At 38.0% G+C, this 21,684-nt stretch overlaps 1 protein-coding gene across 9 annotated transcripts in view; it reads right to left on the reverse strand.

Annotated features, from left to right (window-relative positions):
- Positions 1-21,684, reverse strand: part of ERBIN (erbb2 interacting protein) — a 120,297-nt gene that overhangs the window by 58,147 nt on the left and 40,466 nt on the right. For 5 of the 9 annotated variants that reach the window (XM_071425306.1, XM_071425308.1, XM_071425305.1 and 2 more), the window contains 5 exons: positions 20,048-20,104; positions 11,297-11,393; positions 9,900-9,989; positions 7,525-7,722; positions 4,532-4,649 (listed from right to left, as the gene is read on the reverse strand). In XM_071425306.1, the coding sequence (XP_071281407.1) occupies positions 4,532-4,649; positions 7,525-7,722; positions 9,900-9,989; positions 11,297-11,393; positions 20,048-20,103 (559 nt within the window). In that variant the 5' untranslated portion in view covers position 20,104. Of the gene's footprint in view, positions 1-4,531; positions 4,650-7,524; positions 7,723-9,899; positions 9,990-11,296; positions 11,394-19,692; positions 19,739-20,047; positions 20,105-21,684 lie in introns of those variants that run through there. The other 4 variants (XM_071425312.1, XM_071425314.1, XM_071425311.1 and 1 more) reach the window with 3 other exon arrangements.

Here is a 21,684-nt window from a genome sequence, read left to right on the forward strand (position 1 = left end):
CGCAAAACTGGGTAATTTCTTGATTTCTCATTCTCCAATTCCACAACTTCTGGCACAAAGCATATCAAAGACAGTTTGCCAAATCAACAGATTACTTTAGAACATTGAAGAAAACATGTTTGATCTAAATTTGCATCTGTTAACAAAATTCTTTAAAATTACTGGAATAACTTTATAGGCAGATATGCCTGGAGACGGGGGAGTGAGGGGAGAGGAGTGTTTTCTTAGGTTTAGGTTGTCTATTTTTCCATGAAGATTGCTTGTAATACAGATTAACAAATTGACATGAGTAAATTTGTTGTAACATCACTGCGAAAGAAATATCTAAGAGACTACTGAAGGTACTGTTATTTCCAAAGCCCCAGGTTACTCTCGGTCTTGCTAGTAATTTTCTCATCTTGCTGTTTAATCCTCCAAAGGCCTGAATAATATGGAATTTCAGAATTCAATCTTTTTCTTTCACCACCTGCATGTAGGGAAAAGTAGATCACCTCACTATTTCCCACTAGACTAACCCACAGACACAAGCAATTTCAAGTGCATTTCCCAAGCTTCCAGGAAAGCCTGATTTTCCTGGCAGTCACCTCATCCTATGTTTCAGCCTTTCAAACACTTGATTTGAGTAACCTGTAAAGCTAACTCTTCTGTACATTTAGATACACCATCAGACATTGCATATAAATTCCTTCCCCTTCTTCAAAGAAGAGTAAAAAATATTTCCTTGACAGCCTTCTGCATTGCCCTAGATGCATGCTAAGGCTAGCATGCCAGAGTCACAAGGAAATGATTGTTCCTCAAAGTTTAATCCCAAAAGACAACGATTTGGGGGTGAAGAGTGGAGTTGCGGGGTTTTTTGGAAGGTGGGGTTTTTTTCCTGTATAGCTGTCAATACATAAATAAATTTACCATACAGGATTAAAAATGTTTTGATTTCCTTTAGCCTCATAAATAAAATATTAATTAAAATTAATTTTTCTACACTGGTGTCACATTCTTTATGCTGCAACTTCTCTTTAAGATGTAACCTGTCAGGTGGACTGGGAGAAAAGGCATTTCTCAATGCTTTGTATCGTGCAGGATGTAATTTCTGGTATAGAAATGCAGTTTATTTATTGAACCATTTGTTCAAGTATGATTTCGTCTTTGTGGCTAGGCCATCACAAGGCTTCAGGTTGAAATTTCAAAGCTGAGGTGTATCTGGAAAGAAGCAACAAAATACTTCTGATATTAAGGGTTCATAAGTAGCCTTGGGAATCAAGTTAAAATGCCACAAAAGAACAGTAGACATCCTCATTACCAAAAGACTACAGAATTTATTGACTACCACCAATAATTAAAGCAGAGTTAAGACTAACTCTAGTCTATGCTTGCTGCACATATAGCAGCAATTTGGTCTTTCTCGGCTACACTTGCGCCATAACCACTTCAGCAGCCAAGAATAATACATTCCAGACCACACTCTGGTACAAAGACTTCTCTATGCTCCTCGACTCACAACCCTTAAAGGCATGCATTCTAACTCAGCACATCTCAAAACATACATCACTTCCAACAGTAGATAAACTGACAGAAGAGAAGTAGTCAAATGAAAATCTGTAAATTAAAAAAACACCCTGTCTGCCTCAGGGAGACCCAATAAGAGAAGGAGCTGCATGCTGAGAGCATACAGGGAAATATGCATGTCTCCTGGCTTCCTGTATTTTACTAAATTTTCCCTGTGCTTCTACTTTTGGTCACTGCTGGAGGATGCTAGATTAGATGAATCCTTGTTCTGATAAAATGTTATTAAATATTCTTAAGTATCAGCATTTGCACATCTGCTGTGTCTCTGTTACAGAGTTTTATATATTGTGTGCATGAAACCAAACACGTTTAAGCCAGAAACTGAAAGCGCAAGACTTTTCCCGTGCTATCAAAGCATTGCTATCTTGGACTAAAACCTTTCATGTAACGAATCTGCAAACTTGAACAATTTCTGTGATTTTGATCCTTCATCTAAACATCAAATATTAAGCACACATATATATATGCATATAATTCTACTTGGACAATTGGATGGTCTCCCATATGACTGGTCTCACTCTGTAAGCCAGACTGCAATTCATGAAGTAACTTGGAAACATTTTAAATTTGAAGCTTAGTTTTTCATTTTCCTATTTAATTTTCTTTAGAAAATTAAATACTCTGGTCAATACATTTGATTATGTCTATGCCAGAAACAGCTCAAATATTCTATGTGAAAGTCTTATCATATTTCATGTATATGGGTATTTGAAAACTGAAGTCTAACTATCCTTCTAAAAATACAACCTTTAAAAATAAATGCATATTTCATGTCAAGGCATCTGCACTTCATGATTTAGCCCAATCCATCTCAGAAGGAAACAAGAGTACATCAATACTTCAAGAAAAACAGAGGAACTATCACCATTCACTCACCACAACCACAGGAATCTGAAAACCACTGAATTATTTTAGAATTCAGCATCTCTCATGATCCTGCACTTTTTGGGCCTAATCTGCACTACTTTTTTTCATAAACTAAAGGAAAGCAATTATTTCCACAGAAGTCCACTGCTTCCACATTCTATTATTTTGAGATATAACAGAAAAAGGAAGAATTGCAGATTTTGATAAATTTTGCTATTCTTAGAAAAGTAGTAAATTACCTCCTCCTATTTGGCTCTATTATAGACACCCATCAGAACAATGAGAAAGTGAGCAGTAAATTCTTACAAAAATAAAAACAGACACAGGGGAGGAGAGTAGGTTTGCAGTTGTCAAGAGAAAAATTTTCCATGGTTGAAACAGTGGAGAGCTGAAGAGAAAGGGAAAGGCACTTATGCCAACAAACGAGATCTCAAATAATACCAAATTTATTACAGAATAAAGACCACTATTTCTTACTTCACCCAGCGGGAATAAATAGGGACTCTAATTTGGTTCTTTTAATTTTACAGAGGTTTTAGAACTACAGAAGACAAGATGACCCCAGCAAACAAGCTTGTGACCTCAGAACTATTTTTTATGTGCAACACTAGTCAGAGAAGCTATCCAAATTGTGATAAGTCTGACACCAGGCACATGATAATAGCTTAAATAAGCTTGTACTCCCTGCCATTTCTCTGAAGGGTGTTAAAAAAAACCCAACCTCTAGAAAACAGAGATTGATAGTTTACTGGGACAGTGTATCTCATGCCTTAGAGGAACAAGTGCTCTTTCAGTACTGAACTCTGTAGGCTTAGTTCAGGGCCATGACATTTTAGACAGACAAGTAGGTCCCTGGCTTCAGCTGCCTATTTATATACATGAGCTATGGAATTTGCCAACAGCAGCACTCAAATTCCCTTTTGCTGCTTTTAAGTCTTCTGCATTGAGAACTTGTGTTACAAACAGTTAATACTTTCAACTGTTCAGTACAGGACAAAAAGATTATTCTTTCTCTTTTCTGTGCTACTGTGACAGTTTTAAGGCCAACATTCTTTAAGAAAGACTATTAATCCACTTGTACCAGGAACAAATCAGTAGCAACCAGGTCAATTTATCGCACTAAATGCTGTGTTCATTAAGCAGAGATAATAGAGTAAGAGTTTAAGTACAGAGTGGGCTAAAACAAACGACTGAGGAAAATACCAACACCTCAACAACAGGAATGCTTTCTTAATAAAGCAGAACTTCGTGGAGTCATAATTACTTAGCAGCCCACATAAACCAATAAATTGAATGACAAAATCTTCGGAATATTTATGTAATTCTTATATTCAAGTATTATTTCAATGAGGTATCCTTTTACTTAACTTTAAATTAGTAAGACAAAACTATTCTATTCTCCTCAATTAGCATGACTTCCCTCTCAAGTAAGTCACACAACTAAGTTTGATGACAACATTATTTCAATTTCCTCACAGTTGCACACATCTGCCAACTTACCAAAGCACCACCATCAGTAAAACGCCATGAATACAATACTTGGCTGACAAAATTTCATAACTTATAGAAGTCTGGCTCTCGCAGAATGATAGATTTTTAACAAGTGAGGCAAGTGAACCAAGTCATGTCCATGGACACATAAGTACACTCCCCCATGCAACAGAAGTTACCATCCCCAAAGCAGGACAGGAAAGCCAAGTCCTACTATACTACCATATTCCAAAAGCTTATTAAAATAAACCAAAACAAATTTTCATATTAAATAAATAATACTAATAAAATCTGGCAAAATTTACAAACTCTCTTCAGTATAGTGACAGATGACAAAAGTTACTAAAATTAACATTTGAGTTTATATATTTTGAGAGAATATAAAATGCCAGATAGTGTTGTCTACAAACCAATCAATGTAAGAGCTACAATAAAATATCACAACCAGATCATAAAAGAGCATCTTTTTATTGTAAGCAGGGATTTAGAGTAGTAATTTTAAAATTACTAGCTGTGCAGCTTCTAGAAATTATAGTTTTGCTAGTGTCTTTGTACAATCAATGGTGATTTGCCTTTTAGTTACCTCAATACAATAAGCAAAGTGACTTACCATTCTTGCTGACATCCAGTTCCCTGAGATTAATGAGATTTGCAATGGATGCTGGCAATGTGGTTAGATCATTGTCTGGCAAACTCAGCTTGTGTAGAGACTGACAGTTAAACAGTTGCTATTGAAACAAAGGAAAAAGTGAAAGTGATTTTCTCTCAGTTTTCTCTATACAGTTTTTGTTTTTAATCCATTGAAACTTCTGACCTCATGGCCTGAAGACCAAGCTATTTAGAGTTTTTATCTACCAAAAATTTTTAAATAGTTTCATTGAAAATTTACTCATTACAACACATCAGAAAGCAAAAAACTGTAGATAGTTACAGGGCAGCAGTTATGCTTAATCCTTCCTACAAATGCCTTCCAGGATCTCAGAAACTGTAACCTGTAGTTACATATAGACCTGCAAACATTGCAAAACATTTTCTATAATAGACTTGCCATGTGACAACCCAGAGGTAAATAGAGTTTATTCAAGAAGAAAAAAATTGACAGACATCTTTTGAAGTAAAATCATTCTGGAACACAGGATTTCAGTAGGTATTCACCTCCTCTAAAAGTATAAATTTCATTTTGTTATGTCTCCCAATATTTTTCCTGTTCGTGCTTCCTACCTTAAATACAAAAAAAAAAAAAAAATCAAAAAAAGTTAAAAAAAACCTTGAATTGAAAACTAGTAAAAAATATTGAACTAGTGAAAAAATTGAAACTAGTCAAAGTTCAAACTAGGGGTACAGATAACTGTCTAATCCCCTATGTATACATGCATTACCATCTTTAACAAATAGCTCAGAGCCAGATCTCTTCTTAAATGCAGGGTACCTAGAGATTCTTCCTCAAAAGCTTAACAAATTGACAAAGTAGGGGAAATAATCTTAAGAAGAAGAAAAAAGAAAAAACATCAGAAGATATGCAGAAAACTTACACATAATATAAAATAAATAGCTCTAATAAGCAATTGAAAAGATTCATCTGAAAAATTTATGATGAGTATTTCTTTCATTACAGCTTTGGATAAGATCATTCATTGACTTTGTGATTTTCTCCTTTGGAATTCTGAGAAAACATAATAAAATACCAGGAAGGGTTCATTGACTAAAAAAATGTATCCCAATCACTATCATACCACGAGCTCAGTTTGACCAAAATTTTTTGTCTCTCTCAACTACAAGGCCACTATTTGAACCAGAGACTGAAAACGCCCCATTTCTGTAAAATTTGTACATACCGCCCCAGAACAAAAGCAAGATGGACAGTTAAAGGAATGAGCTTTAAGTTATCTACTGCTGTTTCCAACTCTTCAGAAATATGTCTGTTAGAACTTATTTATCATTCATTAAAGCTTTGAAGAGTTTCAAGTCACTTAGGATATGGTGATGAGCTCAGGTGTTTTGGAGCCATTCCCTTATTTTAGGAATATATACTTAGACTCTTTCCCTGGAAAGCAATAATCTAAACTCTTGGAATCATTAGAAATTTCTCTGATAACTCAGGTCAAGGCATACGCAGCAGGAATTACAAGATCCCCTAAAGGAAAATGGAAGGGGAAGGGAAGATGATGTTGCCTTTGCAGTTATTCCTTTTGTTGCTCTTTTTCAGTGTTTACATATTCATAATTACTAGCAGTAAATGCAGGAAGCCACATAATTAAAGACTATTTCACTAAAGAATTCTTATTTCTTCCAAACATCAGAGTGAGAGAGAAGTAAACTGTTACAGTTTGAGCTTTTCAGCTCAAATGCACACTGTAGCTCCTGGAGTAAAAAAGGGTACTTTTTCAGATGTGATTTAGCATACAGGATGAAGGAGGGTGAAACAATTTCAAGTGTCAAGTAAATTTTGAAGCTAAGACTATGTACCAACATTTCTTTTAAAGTCAATTCCTTCCCTACCACAACCTTTCTCCCCTCCAGGTTGCTCATACTATACCTCTCACAAGTCAGGTAAATTAAGGAGCTACACTGTAAGAACTGACTTTTGAAATAAGCTGGAATTCTGAAAAGATTCAAAGCAATTAAAAAAAACCAACAGCCACACTGATGGGTCATAAGGTTGACAAGCAGCCTCAAAACAGTTGTGGCATACAAAGGTGAGATCACAAAACACTACTGGGGCAAGGAGGAAAGGTGAGAGTGGGAATGTCTCAACAGGGTTTCTGAAAACTAGAGAGGGCCTGGTAAGTATCACACCCTTCATATTTGAAATGGCTTAATAAAAAGCCTTTTTCAGAGTTGGAAGACTAAATAAAATAGAAAAGGAACACACAGCTTGAAACTCTGGGTCCATAATGGCTAGGATAATTTCAAATAGGCTTTCCCCTAAAGTTCTGCTTGGAAGTTTAATTATAAAAATTTTGGTCAACTGAATAAAAATCACTTTGACTATATCTTCACTACCTCTAATCTCTCTTGTGTCCTTTGTGTCCTTTGCCATATTTGAATTTATATGTGGGGATGTTTTCTTCTGCAAATTGAAAGGGTAGCAAAAAATAATGACCAAAATTACTTAACAGCTGGAAAAAAATCTTTAGTTTCTCAGAAATATGGCTTTAAGTATGACTTACTCTAATATAAAAACACATTAACTTGAAGCAAGTGTAGGCTATTACATGTCCCTGCAGTTAAGAAAATAAAACCAAAACCCAAAAAGGAACAAAAGACAAATGTTCAAGCAATCTTTCTAATCACATGGATAATTAAACTGTAGACTAGACCAAGGCAAGTGGTAGCCTACCTACTTCACAGTGCACAGAAACAGATTTATTAGCCAGTCTTTTCTGCTTTGTAACTCTCTTGAGCCGGATCTGTTGCTTGAACAATTTCATTCTAATTCATGCAATAAAGTACTCCAGCTGGAATGCATAAACTTTCAGTCTACTAAGGCTGCTTCATGGCAAACTATGGCCCAAAAGCTGAAGCTGGACACTATTAGCTTCTACAATGCTGGTAAAGTAAAGACATAATAAGTGTACCTAAAAGCGAAATCATCCAACATACCTTTGGAAGCTCTTCAATCTGATTAGCATCTAAGTACAGTTCTTCCAAGGTCTTTTCAAAAGTAAAAATCTCCTTAGGCACCTGTTCCAGGCTGCAGTGAGAATAATCAAGTGTAGTCACAGTTTCCTCCTCTCCACGCAGACAGCGGCATGGCACCAGCCGCAAAAACAAATTCCGCTTCGTTGTCATTTTCAGGCACTGTAAAAGGGAAATTGGTCAATTTAAAAACCAAGACAACCTCAGAAATACCCACGTGCAGTTTCTGAAACTTCCACTGACCGCTAAATACTGAAAAGAAGTAGCATATATATGTTCCTGCATATATATTTCTATATACATGAGACACAGTGAGAAGCATGGACTTACTTTCTTTTCAATACAACAGAACTCTAATGACATTAAATGGGGTTAACACACCTGCAGATACCAGAAGATTAAGCCAAAGTTTAGCCTATGACTTGTCACCAACTAACACAATCCTACACTGCAGAGAATCAGAGAACTTTGAAATGGGCATTTCTGAACTGTCAATTGTGCCTTTACAATACAGCTTATCCCACCTCTACAAAGATCAGTGGGATATTTTTTGTTTAGCACAATAAAATTCACCCTCTGCAGAGAATTAAAATGTAGCTATAGGAAATCTAATCAGTTTTTTTTTTTTGTACATGTAAATTCACATACCTTAATTTCAAATCCCTCATTTAATGACAGAATACAATAAAAAAACCCAGTTTCTACCAACTGTTCTCTCTGCAGTTTAAACGGACAGATTTCCAAGATAACAAGACAACCTCTCCTTGCAACTTCACTCCCTTTGGAAAACTTCAACACATCTTGCTGTGCACACTGGAACAAGGAAACTTCATGGGAATGTACCTTTCTTCTTTTGGGAATGTACCTTTCTTTCTTTAAACTCATTGCTACAACACTTCCCTCTGTTCTCCATGAGTACATTATTCTGCATTATCCCTATTCAGCCTGAGAAGGCAAACCTAAATGGTGCTGACTCGCTAATCACTTACAGCACACACCAGCAATGTTCCTGCCTCTTTTCTCCTCAGCAACAGCACAAGTTTAGGTCTCTTTCTCTAATAAGCAATGGATTCTCACAAAATCTTCAGAATGTCACCTCAGGTTTTAAGTTTGGCTGAAATTAGATGACAGACTCAATTTTTCAAGAAGGACCAACATATGCAGACGAACAACATGATCATGTCAGCTTCATTTCCTCAGGAAATTAGCCTAAAAATACATACTTCTCCAAAACAGCACTGAGTATTTATTTTCTCAATCAAACTGCCAACACTCCAAATGAAAATATGCCTTTTTTATCCCCCTTTTTTTTGAACTGCTGAAATTATATTTCAACTTCTGGACTAGTGACAGGAAAGTTTCTCCTTCAAATGCCAAAAAAGTCTTTCAGACACATTTAGCAGACTGCAGTTCAACTTTCAGACAGTATGTTAGTAATCCAGGGAGAACATAAAATACCATGCCCATAGCACTATGTAAAGTCACAAGCAAGACTCCTTTTCTAACTAAGACACAGAAACAAGTAATGCACTTGGATTTTCCTCTATGTGCAGCTTAGCTTTCCAAATACTTCACAGTATGTATAATTCATATGGCAACAGATTAAGGGACTGCTATACTTTAGTGTTTTCATTAACCAGTAGTAGAATTTATCACATAGGCTGTGAACAGTCAGATTCTACATACATCCATTTAAAAAAATGGAAGAAAACTTTTCATTAGAATAGTGGAATGTCAAAACCTCTTTTTTAAACAATGCTTCCACGTTGCTAGAATTTTGTTACAACGTTGATTATCAGAACACAGCATTTCACATAAAACTGCAGACACATTCAAACAAAAAGTGATCTAATAATTTTTTTTTTAAATATTTAACTTTGTTGCAATACAAAGAGATTGGAGATTGCAAATTTCACACTGGGGATCTTCACAGAATGGGAAAGTCGGCAAAACAGATAGCATAAACTCCTCCTGCCTTTTTCACAGGAACAGACTCAAGAATGACATCCTCTAGCCACCCACAGACAGATGCCAAGGATGCTATGGAAGCTGATGTGCTCACTAGATCAAAGTTATCCATGCCTTCTCCAAGCCTCTGATGCTGCACATGAAAACACAAGCTGAATTCCCTGGCCAACATCTTAAAACAAAAAGCCTTTGACAAAAAAGAAATTTTGTCTCATTTTGCTAGTAGTTCAAAGAATGGCAAAGCTGTGGAAAAACACAATACTTCCAAAAGAAGCATCAACAGTAGTCTCTTTAAACAGGAGCATAAACAGAAGAACATACGTCATGGAAACAAGCATTGGAAGCGGAGATTGTACATGTGAATTGATTACCAGAAGTCTGGCAGGGAAAGGCACACCTATATCCCACCAGCTGCAGCCGTCAATAAGTTCACTTTGTCCAGCCATTTCAACTTCTGAGAACTATATTTTGAAAGCAGAATATTAAGACGTTTACTACATGCTTCACATGAATAACAAAAAACGATACTACTCGCCATTCAAATCCCTTAAAAACACATTCATTACACTGTCCCCTCTTCTTCAGTGACTGTTCTCTTCACATGGAGTCCTACTTGTCCATGTCTCTACCAAAACTCATAAAGCCTAACAATGCAAAACCAACACACAAATAGTTTTCCTAACTTATTCCTTTATTTTGTAAGAGAGATTTTGAGCTTTTGGAAGGCGTTGGGGAAGAAAGATCTGGTAAAAGATCACATGCATCCACAGCACCATAAACAGATTAGTAAACGAATGCCTGGACAATATCACAGCGCTGGATTATATCTCCTTCAGTTACCATGTCTCTTTAAGTACCTAAACTCATCGCACATCTTAAGCCAAAACAGTCAAAACTCATATATGAAGTATCAAATAGACAACTACCCTCCAAAGCACTGGTTTGACCAACCTGGATATATATTTAATATATATATTAACTGGTAACTCTTCAAAACCCAGAATGAGCCAAGAAAGTTTCACTTAAGTGAAGGCAGGAAACTGCAATGTGATTTATTTCAAAATTATTTTATGTTTGTTCAAATTTTACTTATCTACACACACAGGAAGAACTGTTGAACACTCATGTTCTACAACAGAGATGGCTGCCAATACTAGGAAATGGGTGCGTCAGGATAGTGGCAGGAAGCATTCCCCACAGTCACTCCTCTACAATATATATTTTATAAACGAACAGTCAGACATACACACTTCTTATCTGTCCCTGTCTACTCATCTTGTGGTTGGTTGCCAAGCAGAAAAATTGTAAGGAATGAAAGGAATGAGAAAATACAGAAGAGAATCCACTGTTAGAACTATCAAAGACAGGAAAATGTAATTTCACAAACATGTGTTTTTCTTACATTGCTCAAATAGGAACTTCTCCATGTTTAGTTTGAGTAAATACACAGAATGTAAAAAGGGACACAAAGGGACACAAAGTGATTTTTTCCTGCCCATAAAACAGGCAAGTCTAGCAGGCAGAAAAATATTGATTTCCTAATATACCACAACATCAGACTACCTGAAGCACCAAATCCAACAATGTAAAATTGTCTTGCAGACCTACAAGATTGTGATGGCTTATTTTACTCCACCACTTAACAGTCCAGTTCTTTATGAAGCAGATATAATAAAGACCTTGAAGGAAAAAAAAGGAAAAACCTGAAACACAAATAAAACCCTCTTGTTTCCTAAATCATTAGAGGTTAGTTTAAACACAAGTTTACCTGAGGTTCAGTGTTCACAGCCAACAGGAAATTTATGACCTTTATATAGAGTTCTTGGGTTGCTTTGCGTTTTGCTTTTTTTTCACTTCTTGAAGGACTAGGAAGGGAAAAACATCACTCAGCACAGGCTGCAGGTGATCTGCTCCACCTTGGACAATGGTCTGCAGGGGAATCTCTGTTCTAGTGCCTGGAGCACCTTTGCCCCCTCCTTCACTGGCTCTGGTGTCTACAGGGTTGTCTCACATATTCCCACTTTTCTTGCCTGGCTACTGTACAGTTGTTTTTAATGCTTCCTTAAACATGTTATCACAGAGGTGCTGCCAAGACTGCTGACTGACTCAGCTCTGGCCAGTAGCGGGTCCATCTTGGAAACAGCTGGAATTAGTTCCACCCAGCATGGGGGCAACTTCTGCATGTGGTGAAGTCACACCTGCAGACCCCCTGTAGGATCCCAGAAGATAAGGGGCTAATGTGTTTGTCTCAAACACCAGTAGCAGGGTGGCTGTGGCACCAATCAAGGACTTTAGGTAACAGCAGCCAAGGACTGTTGGCAATAACATGCTGTGAGAAAGAACAAGATGTGACTGGACATGGGGCCACACAGAGGTAGGACAGCACTCCTCTGGGACAGAGGTCTTTGATCTACCTCCTGGAGATAAGCACAGCTCAGTACAGCACAGAGAAATGAGGTGGAGAAGTAGGCACAGACTCTATGGGGGGAACAAGACCACCAAAGACCCAAAGCCCTCTGAACCCATTTCCACAAGGACCTGGAAAAACAGACAGCACATGATAACTAATTAACACTGAAAATCCAAAACTTTTCTCTGGGTCAGGGAAAGCTTACCAATTAAAAAGGCACCCAAAACCAAGCCCAAGTGCATGGGTATTCCCTGGACACCCTATTGCCTGGATCAATACTGGAGCCAGTATTGGCTTTCTCTCTCTCTTACTCCCTCTCTATCCATCTTTAATTTGTCTCTTTGTCTCCTTCTTCTCACCCTACCCCTTTATCCAAAATCTACTGCTGTGTATTTACATTAGGAGGTGTAGGACTAACATACCAACTTGCATGCCATATTTAACTAACTAACAAAACTTCATAAGCTTTTGTGGATTCTCTAATTTTAGTTATTCCTTTTACTACTAAATCCTTGCCACCTACACCCAATATAGACTATAAACAGTAAAACTGAATAGAATTCAATCATGTAAATTACTGTAAAATGAAGCTGAAAAGAAAAGCATTGGTTTGAAGACAATGAAAGAAAACAAGATAAACAGCAAGCTTGAGTATACACTAAATTCTAATTCAGAAGAGACTAGCATCACTCAGTGAACCATCACTCTTTCCCTTTAACTCTGATGATTCCCTGCATACTGCCCTCACCCAAGTACCTGGCAGTCCAACAGCATCTGGAGACCTGCCAGAACCCCATGGGACATTTGCAATTTAACCTCAAGTAGAGCTTAGGATTACAGTAATTTTGTCCTCAATCTATGTTAATCTATTTTGAAATTAGTCCCTTAGATTTCCTGTCTGAAGCTAACAGGATGGGATCACTCATGGTCAAGAAAGCACTGCTTCCCCCTCCCAGGCCTTGTAAAAGGATGTTACATCAGCAGCAATTGAAAGTGAAACCAGATATCAGATGTCTATACAGAAAGGCAAGTCAAACTAGGCACCCAAAATACACAGTGAAGTACTTTTTAGTCCACCTCACTGTCTACAAACTAGTGCAGAATTATGGAGCTGAGCACATGTCAACACAGAAAAGGGAAAGATTGTGTTGGGGAGCACATAACCTAACATGCTGCCTGACAGACACAGAAAGGTTTAATTGACCAACTGACAGAAGTCCCAACATTTTCATGTCAAAACAAAGAATTATGAAAAAGCTCACAAGGGTTTTTCTCTGCCTAAAGCAGCAAAAAGCACCACAGAAGACATCAAAACACAGGCTTTGTGGTTTCTCAATGAGAGATGCTATATTGTGAAAAGTAACAGCACAGTTTACCTGAATGTCTTCCAGTTAAAAACAGCACTAATTCTCATGAATTTGGGAAAACTATAAACAACATAGCTGTTTCTAGATGGAACAAAAAACATCCTATGTTTTTACAGTAAACAGAGCACAGCATTATTCACTCTTTAAACCCAAAGTACTTGGCACCTCTTACTCATCAGGAAATCATGGGGATGGGAGGGGAAAAGTGTGTAGGGGGTGGCATTAAGGCTTGGTATAGACTTCCCCTAAGATCAATCCAGTCCTCTGGGGCAGGAAAGGTGAAGTCTTAAAATAACAAACTGCAACCACTGTTTTGCACACCCAAGCTTCAAAGTGTGTTTCTCTTCAATCCTTTTGCTTGTCATCTTTGGGAAACAAAAGGATAGCTCAAACCTGATGGCCACTGACAAGGACCTGAAACATGCAAAGACAGCCTGCACTGTGAAGAAGCTTTCCCTTTTTAAGGATCACTGGCATTCTCTGGTTCAGGGGGTAAAGCCTCATTTGGTGACAATGAGGTGACAATATCAGCTTCAGGTATTTTCACTCCTTCCTCCCTTCTCATCCCAGCTATTTCTTTGTCTCTTCTAGGAAAAAAAAAAAAAAAAGAATCCCCAAATTGCTCTGGTTATGTCATACATTTCACTGAATGAGACTGGCAAACATACCAGTACAAACAAATGAACCAAAGTACTGCACTCTGGAGAAAGAACAAGTGGGTGGAGATAAAATGGACACCATTCACCATTTTAATATGAAGCTATAATCTGAGGCTGCCCGGTTCTGGCATAAAAACAGCGCTCAACTGCATCCATGGCTGTGTGTTCTCATGTAGGAAAGGAACATCAAAAAACACGCTGTGCTTACTCACAGACAACATTCAGAGAAAAAGAAATAAAAGCCATTACCCTTGAAACAACAATAGTGAATGGTAGCAACAGGAGGAAGAACATGTTAGTAAATACAGTGAATGGCCAATTGTTAAATAAAAACATATTAGGGATGCTTGCTAAATTTTTTTGAGAAAACTAAGGGAACAGAGAGCACAGAAATCAGGTTTTTTTACTGATCCAGCATACCAGAATGTAACCAAACGCAGCCATTCTCCACTCCTAACTTAATAAATACCAAGTTCAAAGTTTTTCTTGGGGTTAACTAATTTGCAAGTTCTCAGTGCGTCTATACATTAAAATAACCAGAACAAACCATCCAAAACCATCTCCAAGGGCCAGGGCAGCAAGACAATTTCAGTTAATTGCCAGAAAAGCAATGTCAGGTATGAATTCTGGAGAAATTTGTTTAATTTATCTCTTTTTTCCATTCTATAAATAAATTCTTAACAAATTTCAATTTACCATTTCTATTTTGCTTTGATTTAAAATAGTCAGAAATCCTTTTACACAATTAGAATGTGAAGCTTCTCATCAAAACATAGTATAAAATCTTACTTGTTACAGTTACAATGCTGTTACCTGTATCAGTAACATTTTCTTTATGCAACAATAGCATTTTCCTGTTTTACTGGAATAAAGAATCTCTAACTAGGCATGTGTTCTAGCAGATAGATACTTTTTAGCTGAAAAGTTAATCTGAACTGCCTACACTAAAATAAACCTCATGAGTTAATTTTGACAAGTAAAACCCACCCTAAGCACATCAAAAGAACTCTTTAGAATAATTATGTATATTTATTTTCTGCAATCAAGCAGTCAGCAGTACTTGGCCTTATCATGGCAAAAGTTTAACAATGACAAAACCAGAATGATTCTGTCAAAATAGAACAAAAGTATTATTTTTAAACTGAGAAGAAGAAAATCTCCTGCAAATAACCTATGTAATAAAATACTCTATTTCAAGTGCAGCCTCTAACTGAAATGCAGTAATAATATCCTTAAAAGCCCAGACCAAGACATCAGTAAATCAGAAGTATATGGGAGTATAGATCTGTAATTCAATAACCCTAGTATTTTTTGGAGAGAGACAACATGACTCAGCACACATCCAAGAAGTTCCTGCAGGTCATTGATGGTAACTTTTTGACCTAAATGGTAGAAGAGCCAACAAAGAAAGGTGTGTTGTTGGACCTTGTAAAACAAGCCAAGAAGGACTGAGAATGTGAAAGTTGGGGGCCGCCTTGGTTGTAGCAACCATGAGATGGTGCAACTCAAGATCCTGCACAGAGGAGGTAAAGCAGCAATCAGGACTAGAGCCCTAAACATCCAAAGAGGTAACTTCAGCCTCTTCAAAGACCTGCTTAGCAGAATCTCATGGGTTAGGGCTCTAAAGAAGAAGGAGGTCCAAGAAAGCTGGTCAATATTCAAGCATCATTTATTTCCTCCACACTCAAGACCAGTGCATTCCCATGAACCAGAAATTAAGCAAAGGGGGCAGGAATCCTTTATGGATGAGCAGGGAGTTTCTGACAAATCTCAAATAGAAGAATGAAATTTATGGAATGTGAAAAAAAGGACAGGCCACATGTTAGGATGATGGAAACATTGTCACAGAATGCAAGGAGGTGACAAGGAAGGCCAAAACCCACTTCCAGTTGAGTCTGTAGAAGAATATCAAGGACAACAAGCAAGGCTTCTACAAGTATATCATCAACAAAAGGAATACTAGGGAAAATGTGGGGTCACTGCTGAATAAGATAGTTGTCCCAGAGAAGGAAGACAGAGAGAAGGCAGAATTACTGAATGCATTCTTTCCTTCAGTGTTAACTGCTGAGGCCAGCCCTCAGGAATCCCAGACCTTGGGGTAAGGAGAGGAAGGCTGGAGAAAGGAAGACCTACCCCTGGTAATTGAGGCTTTAACTAGACAGGCTTAAAATTCAAAAATCCATGGGCCTTGATGGGATATACACACAGGTGCTGAGGGAGCAAGAAGATGACGTTGCTAAGCCACTCCCCGTCATCTCTGAGGTGCCCAATGACTGGACAAAGGACAAAGTTAGTCTCATCTTCAGAAATAGCATGAAGGACCCTGGAAACTACTGGCCAGTCAGCCTCACCTCCATCCCTGGAAAGGTGATGGAACAGAACATTCTGGAAGTCAGCACCAGAATGCAGAAGAAAAGAAGGTCATCAGGAGCAGTCAGCAGGAATTTCCCAGGGGGAAATCATGCTTGACCAATTGACAGCCTCCTGTGATGGCAGGGCTGGATGGGGAGGTGAGGGGAGAGCAGTGGTTGTTGTCTGCCTCCACTTCAGCAAGGCTTTGGACACCATCTCCCATAACATCCTCACAGGTAAGCACAGGAAGCATGGTTTAGATGAATGGACAGTGGGATGGACCAAGGACTGGCTGAATGGCAGAGCTCAGAGGGTCAGGATCAGGGCAGCAGAATCCAGTTGGAGGCCTGTAGTCAGTGGTGTCCCCCAGGCACCAATACTGGGCCCAGTCTCACTCAACTTGTTTATCACTGGCCTGGGTGAAGGGATCCAAGGTACCCTCAGCAGGTTTGCTGATGATCCAAACTGGGAGTGGCTGATACACCTGAAGGCTCTGCTGCCTTTGGGCTGGGCCTTGGTGGGCTGGAGAGTTGGACAGAGAGAACCCTAACGAGGTTCAACAAGGGCAAGTGCAGGGTCCCGCAGCTGGGGAGGAATAACCCCAAGGACCAGCAGAGGCTGGGGCTGCCCCACTGAAGAGCAGCTGTGCAGAGAAGGACCTGGGGGTCTTGGTGGATCACAAGGTGACAATGAGCCAGCAGTGTGGCCCTGTGGCCAGGAGGCCCAGTGGGATCCTGGGCCGCACTGGGAAGAGCGTGGCCAGCAGGTCAAGGGAGCTGATCCTCCCCCTCTACTGGGCCCTGGTGAGGCCGCATCTGGAGTGCTGTGTCCAGCTCTGGGCTCCTCAGTACCAGAGAGACAAGGAGCTCCTGGAGAGGGTCCAGCAAAGGGGCACAAAGATGATGAGGGGTCTGGAGCATCTCTCTTAACGAGGAGAGACTGAGAGAGCTGGGCCTGTTCAGTCTAGAGAAGACTGAGAGGGGATCTCATCAATGCATGTAAATATCTCAGAGGTGAGTGCCAAGAGGATGGTGCCAGACTTCTCAGTGGTGCCCACATACTGGACAAGAAGTAATGGCAATAAACTAAAACATAAGAAATTTCACCTCAAGTTGAGGAAGAAATTCTTTATGTTGAAGGTGGCAGAGCACTAAAACAGGCTGCCCAAGGAGGTCATGGATTCTCCCTCTGTGAAGACATTCAAAACCCAGATAGACCTATTCCTTTTTAAACTGCTCTAGGTGACCCTGCCTTGGAGGAGATGATCTCCAGGGGTTTCTTGTAACTGTAACCCTTCTGCGATTCTGTGAATTTAAGGCAAGATCTTTCATAGCAATATCCTCACAAAAAAAGGGAGAGAGAAAAATTACAATTAAGTTTACTGGAAAAAATTAAATTTTAAAATGTTCAGATAACCAAGCAGCTGTACTTGTTACTTTTTTTTAAAAGTATTTATATTGACTTTTCATAATAACACTACTTAACAATATACAGCAACACACACACTGTCATAAAACAATTGCAGCCCAGTAGCTGCAAGTATGTTCTCACACATTTTCTTTTGCTATTTTTCTGAGACAGCCCTAGAAAATAACTTCCATCTGGATAGTAAATCTATCCAAGTAAGTGCCAATGTAACACTTCCTCTAAAGAATGGTTTCTAATTGGATACCATTAACAACGCTGCTGAGATTAGCATTAGATCTGAGCTTCATTTCTGATGTTTCACTTGATTGCATATTCTTTGGGTGTGTATTTGTCGTGTTACTAAGAAAACCTTAAGAGGGAGGAATAAATTGATTTTTAAAACTACTGCATTTGAATGTCATCCACTTCTCTTCCTTACTTAAAAAAAAAACCACACCATATAAATGCAGTGATTTTTACAACAGCAAACTTAAGTCTGAAGGAAATTGCAGCAGTCCCACAAATCTTCATGGAATACACAACAACCCAAGCTTCTTTAAAAGCATGACACTGATGTTTTCAGATGGCTAAAAAATTCCTTAACATTATTGAATTGACACAGTTTGGATTTAATTTTTCTCATTTTTAAGTTAACATATAGCCAGAAATATGAAATATTTATCCCAACAGGATATTGAAGTGCACTCCATCCCTCACCAGCCACATCCTTTTTTTTTAATATGCAGTTGAAATAATCATAGCTACTATGTACCTAGTAATCACAGCTATTTGGTACAGCTAACTGGAACTAAGCTACTTCAGAACTGCTTTGCTTTCCGAACTCACTAATTTCTACATCAAATAACCTCATTTTCTTTCACTGCTACTATGAAAAAGATCCACGGAAACAAATTCCTGACTTTCTATACGAAGAAAACAATGAAAATTAAATAAACAAAACAACCAGACTAAAGGATGGGAAGCTTCTGGCAGAGCCAAAAAACCATAATAGACAGCTTATGCTTCAGGTTTAGTTTTTTGAGGGATTACTACTGTATGAGAAAATATTTTTTTGCATGCAGTCAACATCTATTCCAGCAGAAAGGAAGAGATACTGTCTAAATTCCTCTAGTTATACCACCACAGTCAAAAGAGATGAATGAGCACAATGGAAGTGAAGGCAGGAGGCAGTGCTAGTCATTTGCCCATAAGAAGCAACAAACCTTATGGTGCAGCAAGCACAGCTGAGGCAGTGCAGCAACAGCACGGATTATTAGCTCAGTGCAGAATGCCAAAGCACACAAAGCTTACAGCATTGTAGGCTACACAAAAGGTTAGAAAACACAAGCATGCTTCTCTCTACTAAAGCATATGCTGTTTAAAGAAATACCAGATAAAATATGCAGAAGATTTTCTATCCTTTGAACCAGTATTTTATAGCCTCAAAATTAAAGTAATTGGGGAGTCAATATTTATTAGCATTTCCACAATCTGAGCAGCGCTATTAATAAAATCAGAACAGATGGAAGCTGCTGTCATATGTTGTTGGGGTTTTTTTTCTGGGGCAGGAGGGGGACTAGGCAGTAACAGTTCCTCTACAGGAGTTCATATAGACCTTCTGACAACTAAATACTCTATTGGGCACTCTTTTTATTCATAGAAAATACTTGCCTCTATGAACCCTTACAGTAGGAGGCAAAAGCAAGTTAGTGCCATCTGCATTGGCATCATTTAATAAAGAAAAAAGCTGATTCTGAACATGCGTTGCTTTTCCATTGAGCTTTGAAAGCAAATCAAACTTTGCCTTGTTAACACTTTTCACATTTTTATATATGCTCTCTAGCTAAAAAATGTCAACACACCAGTAAGAGACAAAGTATATTATGTGATGTATGCCTAGGCTTTAGAGCAGCAAACCAAAAAGGACAGTAGGAGGCGCAACAAAAATTTCTAGCATTTTTTCAAGTACCTTTTGTCCAAGTTTTCCAAATAAATATGCTTATCATTTCTAAGAACTGAAAAAGAAAATTACAAAACTCAGTAATCTAAAGTTCTCAAGCCAAAAGCTTGTGTCCACTTAATGAACAGTGAGCTTTAAAACAGAATTATTTTCCTTTTCATATATTTCCCTTTCATGTAAATAAATATAATTTACTTGGGTCTTCAACAGATATTCAGAGCTTAAAAAAAGTAACATGAGATGTGATGCAGAATAAAACTCAAGTGCTTTGAAGGCATTTATAACAAAATATGAATAAATAAGAGGATTTCTATTTTTACACATTAGGCAGTTGGTCCAGAGGAAAGAAAAATATTGTACTTACCACTGTGTTACTTTCTTCTCCCTGCTGCTTCTTCCCTGAGCTTTCAAAGTCAACATTCTGTTTAAGACAAAGGGACAAATTTTAGTAAACCCTATCACTACTAGATAAGAACAAACTAATATTTTATTGTATTGTATTAGATATATTTTTGGCTTTCAGAGTTTTGGTTTTGTTAAAAGAAAAGCTTTACATGTGTATGAACAGCTTGAATATTTCAGAGTACTTGAAAGACTTCCAAGACAGTAAAACTGCATGTATTCTTTTAAAGGGGATCATTCTTGTGTGTACAAAACACTGTTTTTTACCCTGTTTTTATTTTAACGCACTCTGTCTACAAAGTTGTTTCATTTTTACTCCTTTTATAGTTACTATATTAAAATATTATGTTTCACAGATTTCTCTTGCACACAGTTCTGAAGAATTCCATGAAAAAATGCATCAAAAATTTACCAAAGATGAAGAGTACATTTTTGCATGTTAACTTCAGGAATTTTTTAGGAAGTTGCAACATAAGGCATAACAGATCGGATGCTAACTTCACTGGCATAGAACAATTAAAAACAAATGAAAGCATCCAGTGTTTTTGACTGAACACACACAAATTAGTTGGCTGGAGTGATGGGAAGGATTAATTTTGCTTCCAACAAAGGCAGAAGTAGAACGTATCTTCAGAGACATTAAATGCTAACTGTGGCCAGACAGATCATCTAACCAAACACAAAGTTATGTAGAGCAGATAAGAAGCTAAGTCAAGCAGAGTATAATCTGACAAATTCTCAGTATCTAGAAGAGATTTAAGTTGTGAGGATCCCAGGTAGTAGCTTCAAATTCAAAGGATTTGCCTATAAATGGAACTATATTTCATTTCTTTCCAGTAAAAGCAGAATTAAGCCACCATGAAATAAATAAATTGATCCTGAAATAGATTTAAAATTAACTTTTTCCAGGAGAAAAGCAAGTTCCTTGTTTTGGGGTAAGAAACAGGACAATGAACTCCCACAGAAGTCAGGACTTCCACAAAAGGACTGCACTACAATCAAATTTTGCATATCACATGTCCTATTCCTCCTTTGGGAGTCACTGGTGTCAGCTTCTGCATTCATACCAAATGAACTCTAATACACTACACTGCACACATCTATACATTTATTTTCAATAGAAGGGCATCCAAGACATGCAAATAGCAAGGGATATAGGTAATATTAAAGCCACAAGCCTTTCAAGCACCCTACTGAAAAAAAAAATTCTATTAGTTCAGCCAGCTTCAGAAATGCAGAGCAGAACCACTCAAGACAATTAAAAAGATCAAGAAAGATGTCAATGATCAAACCAGATTCTGAAACTTGGGCTCTTAGAAGAGTCAGTTAAATTGCCATGGCTGCATGCCTCTTTCCTTTCCCACACCACTTTGCTCCTACTGCAAAACTGTGATCTTTACAAAAGCTATTTCAGAGGCACTGTACACAAACTCCAGAACAGAAGAAATGCAGGTCTGCAATAGTTGTGCTAGAATAAGCAGAATTCATCCAGAGAACACAACAGTGCAGAGCTGGATCTGAAAAAGAGACAGTCAGGTGATTATGCCTCTGAAAGATAAAGACTTAAGGTCAAGAGTCTGCAGGCAAAGTATTTGCAGT

This window comes from Agelaius tricolor, unplaced genomic scaffold (assembly GCF_023055355.1).
Source record: "Agelaius tricolor isolate 1412-34295 unplaced genomic scaffold, bAgeTri1.0.p SCAF_4, whole genome shotgun sequence".
NCBI lineage: Eukaryota > Metazoa > Chordata > Aves > Passeriformes > Icteridae > Agelaius > Agelaius tricolor.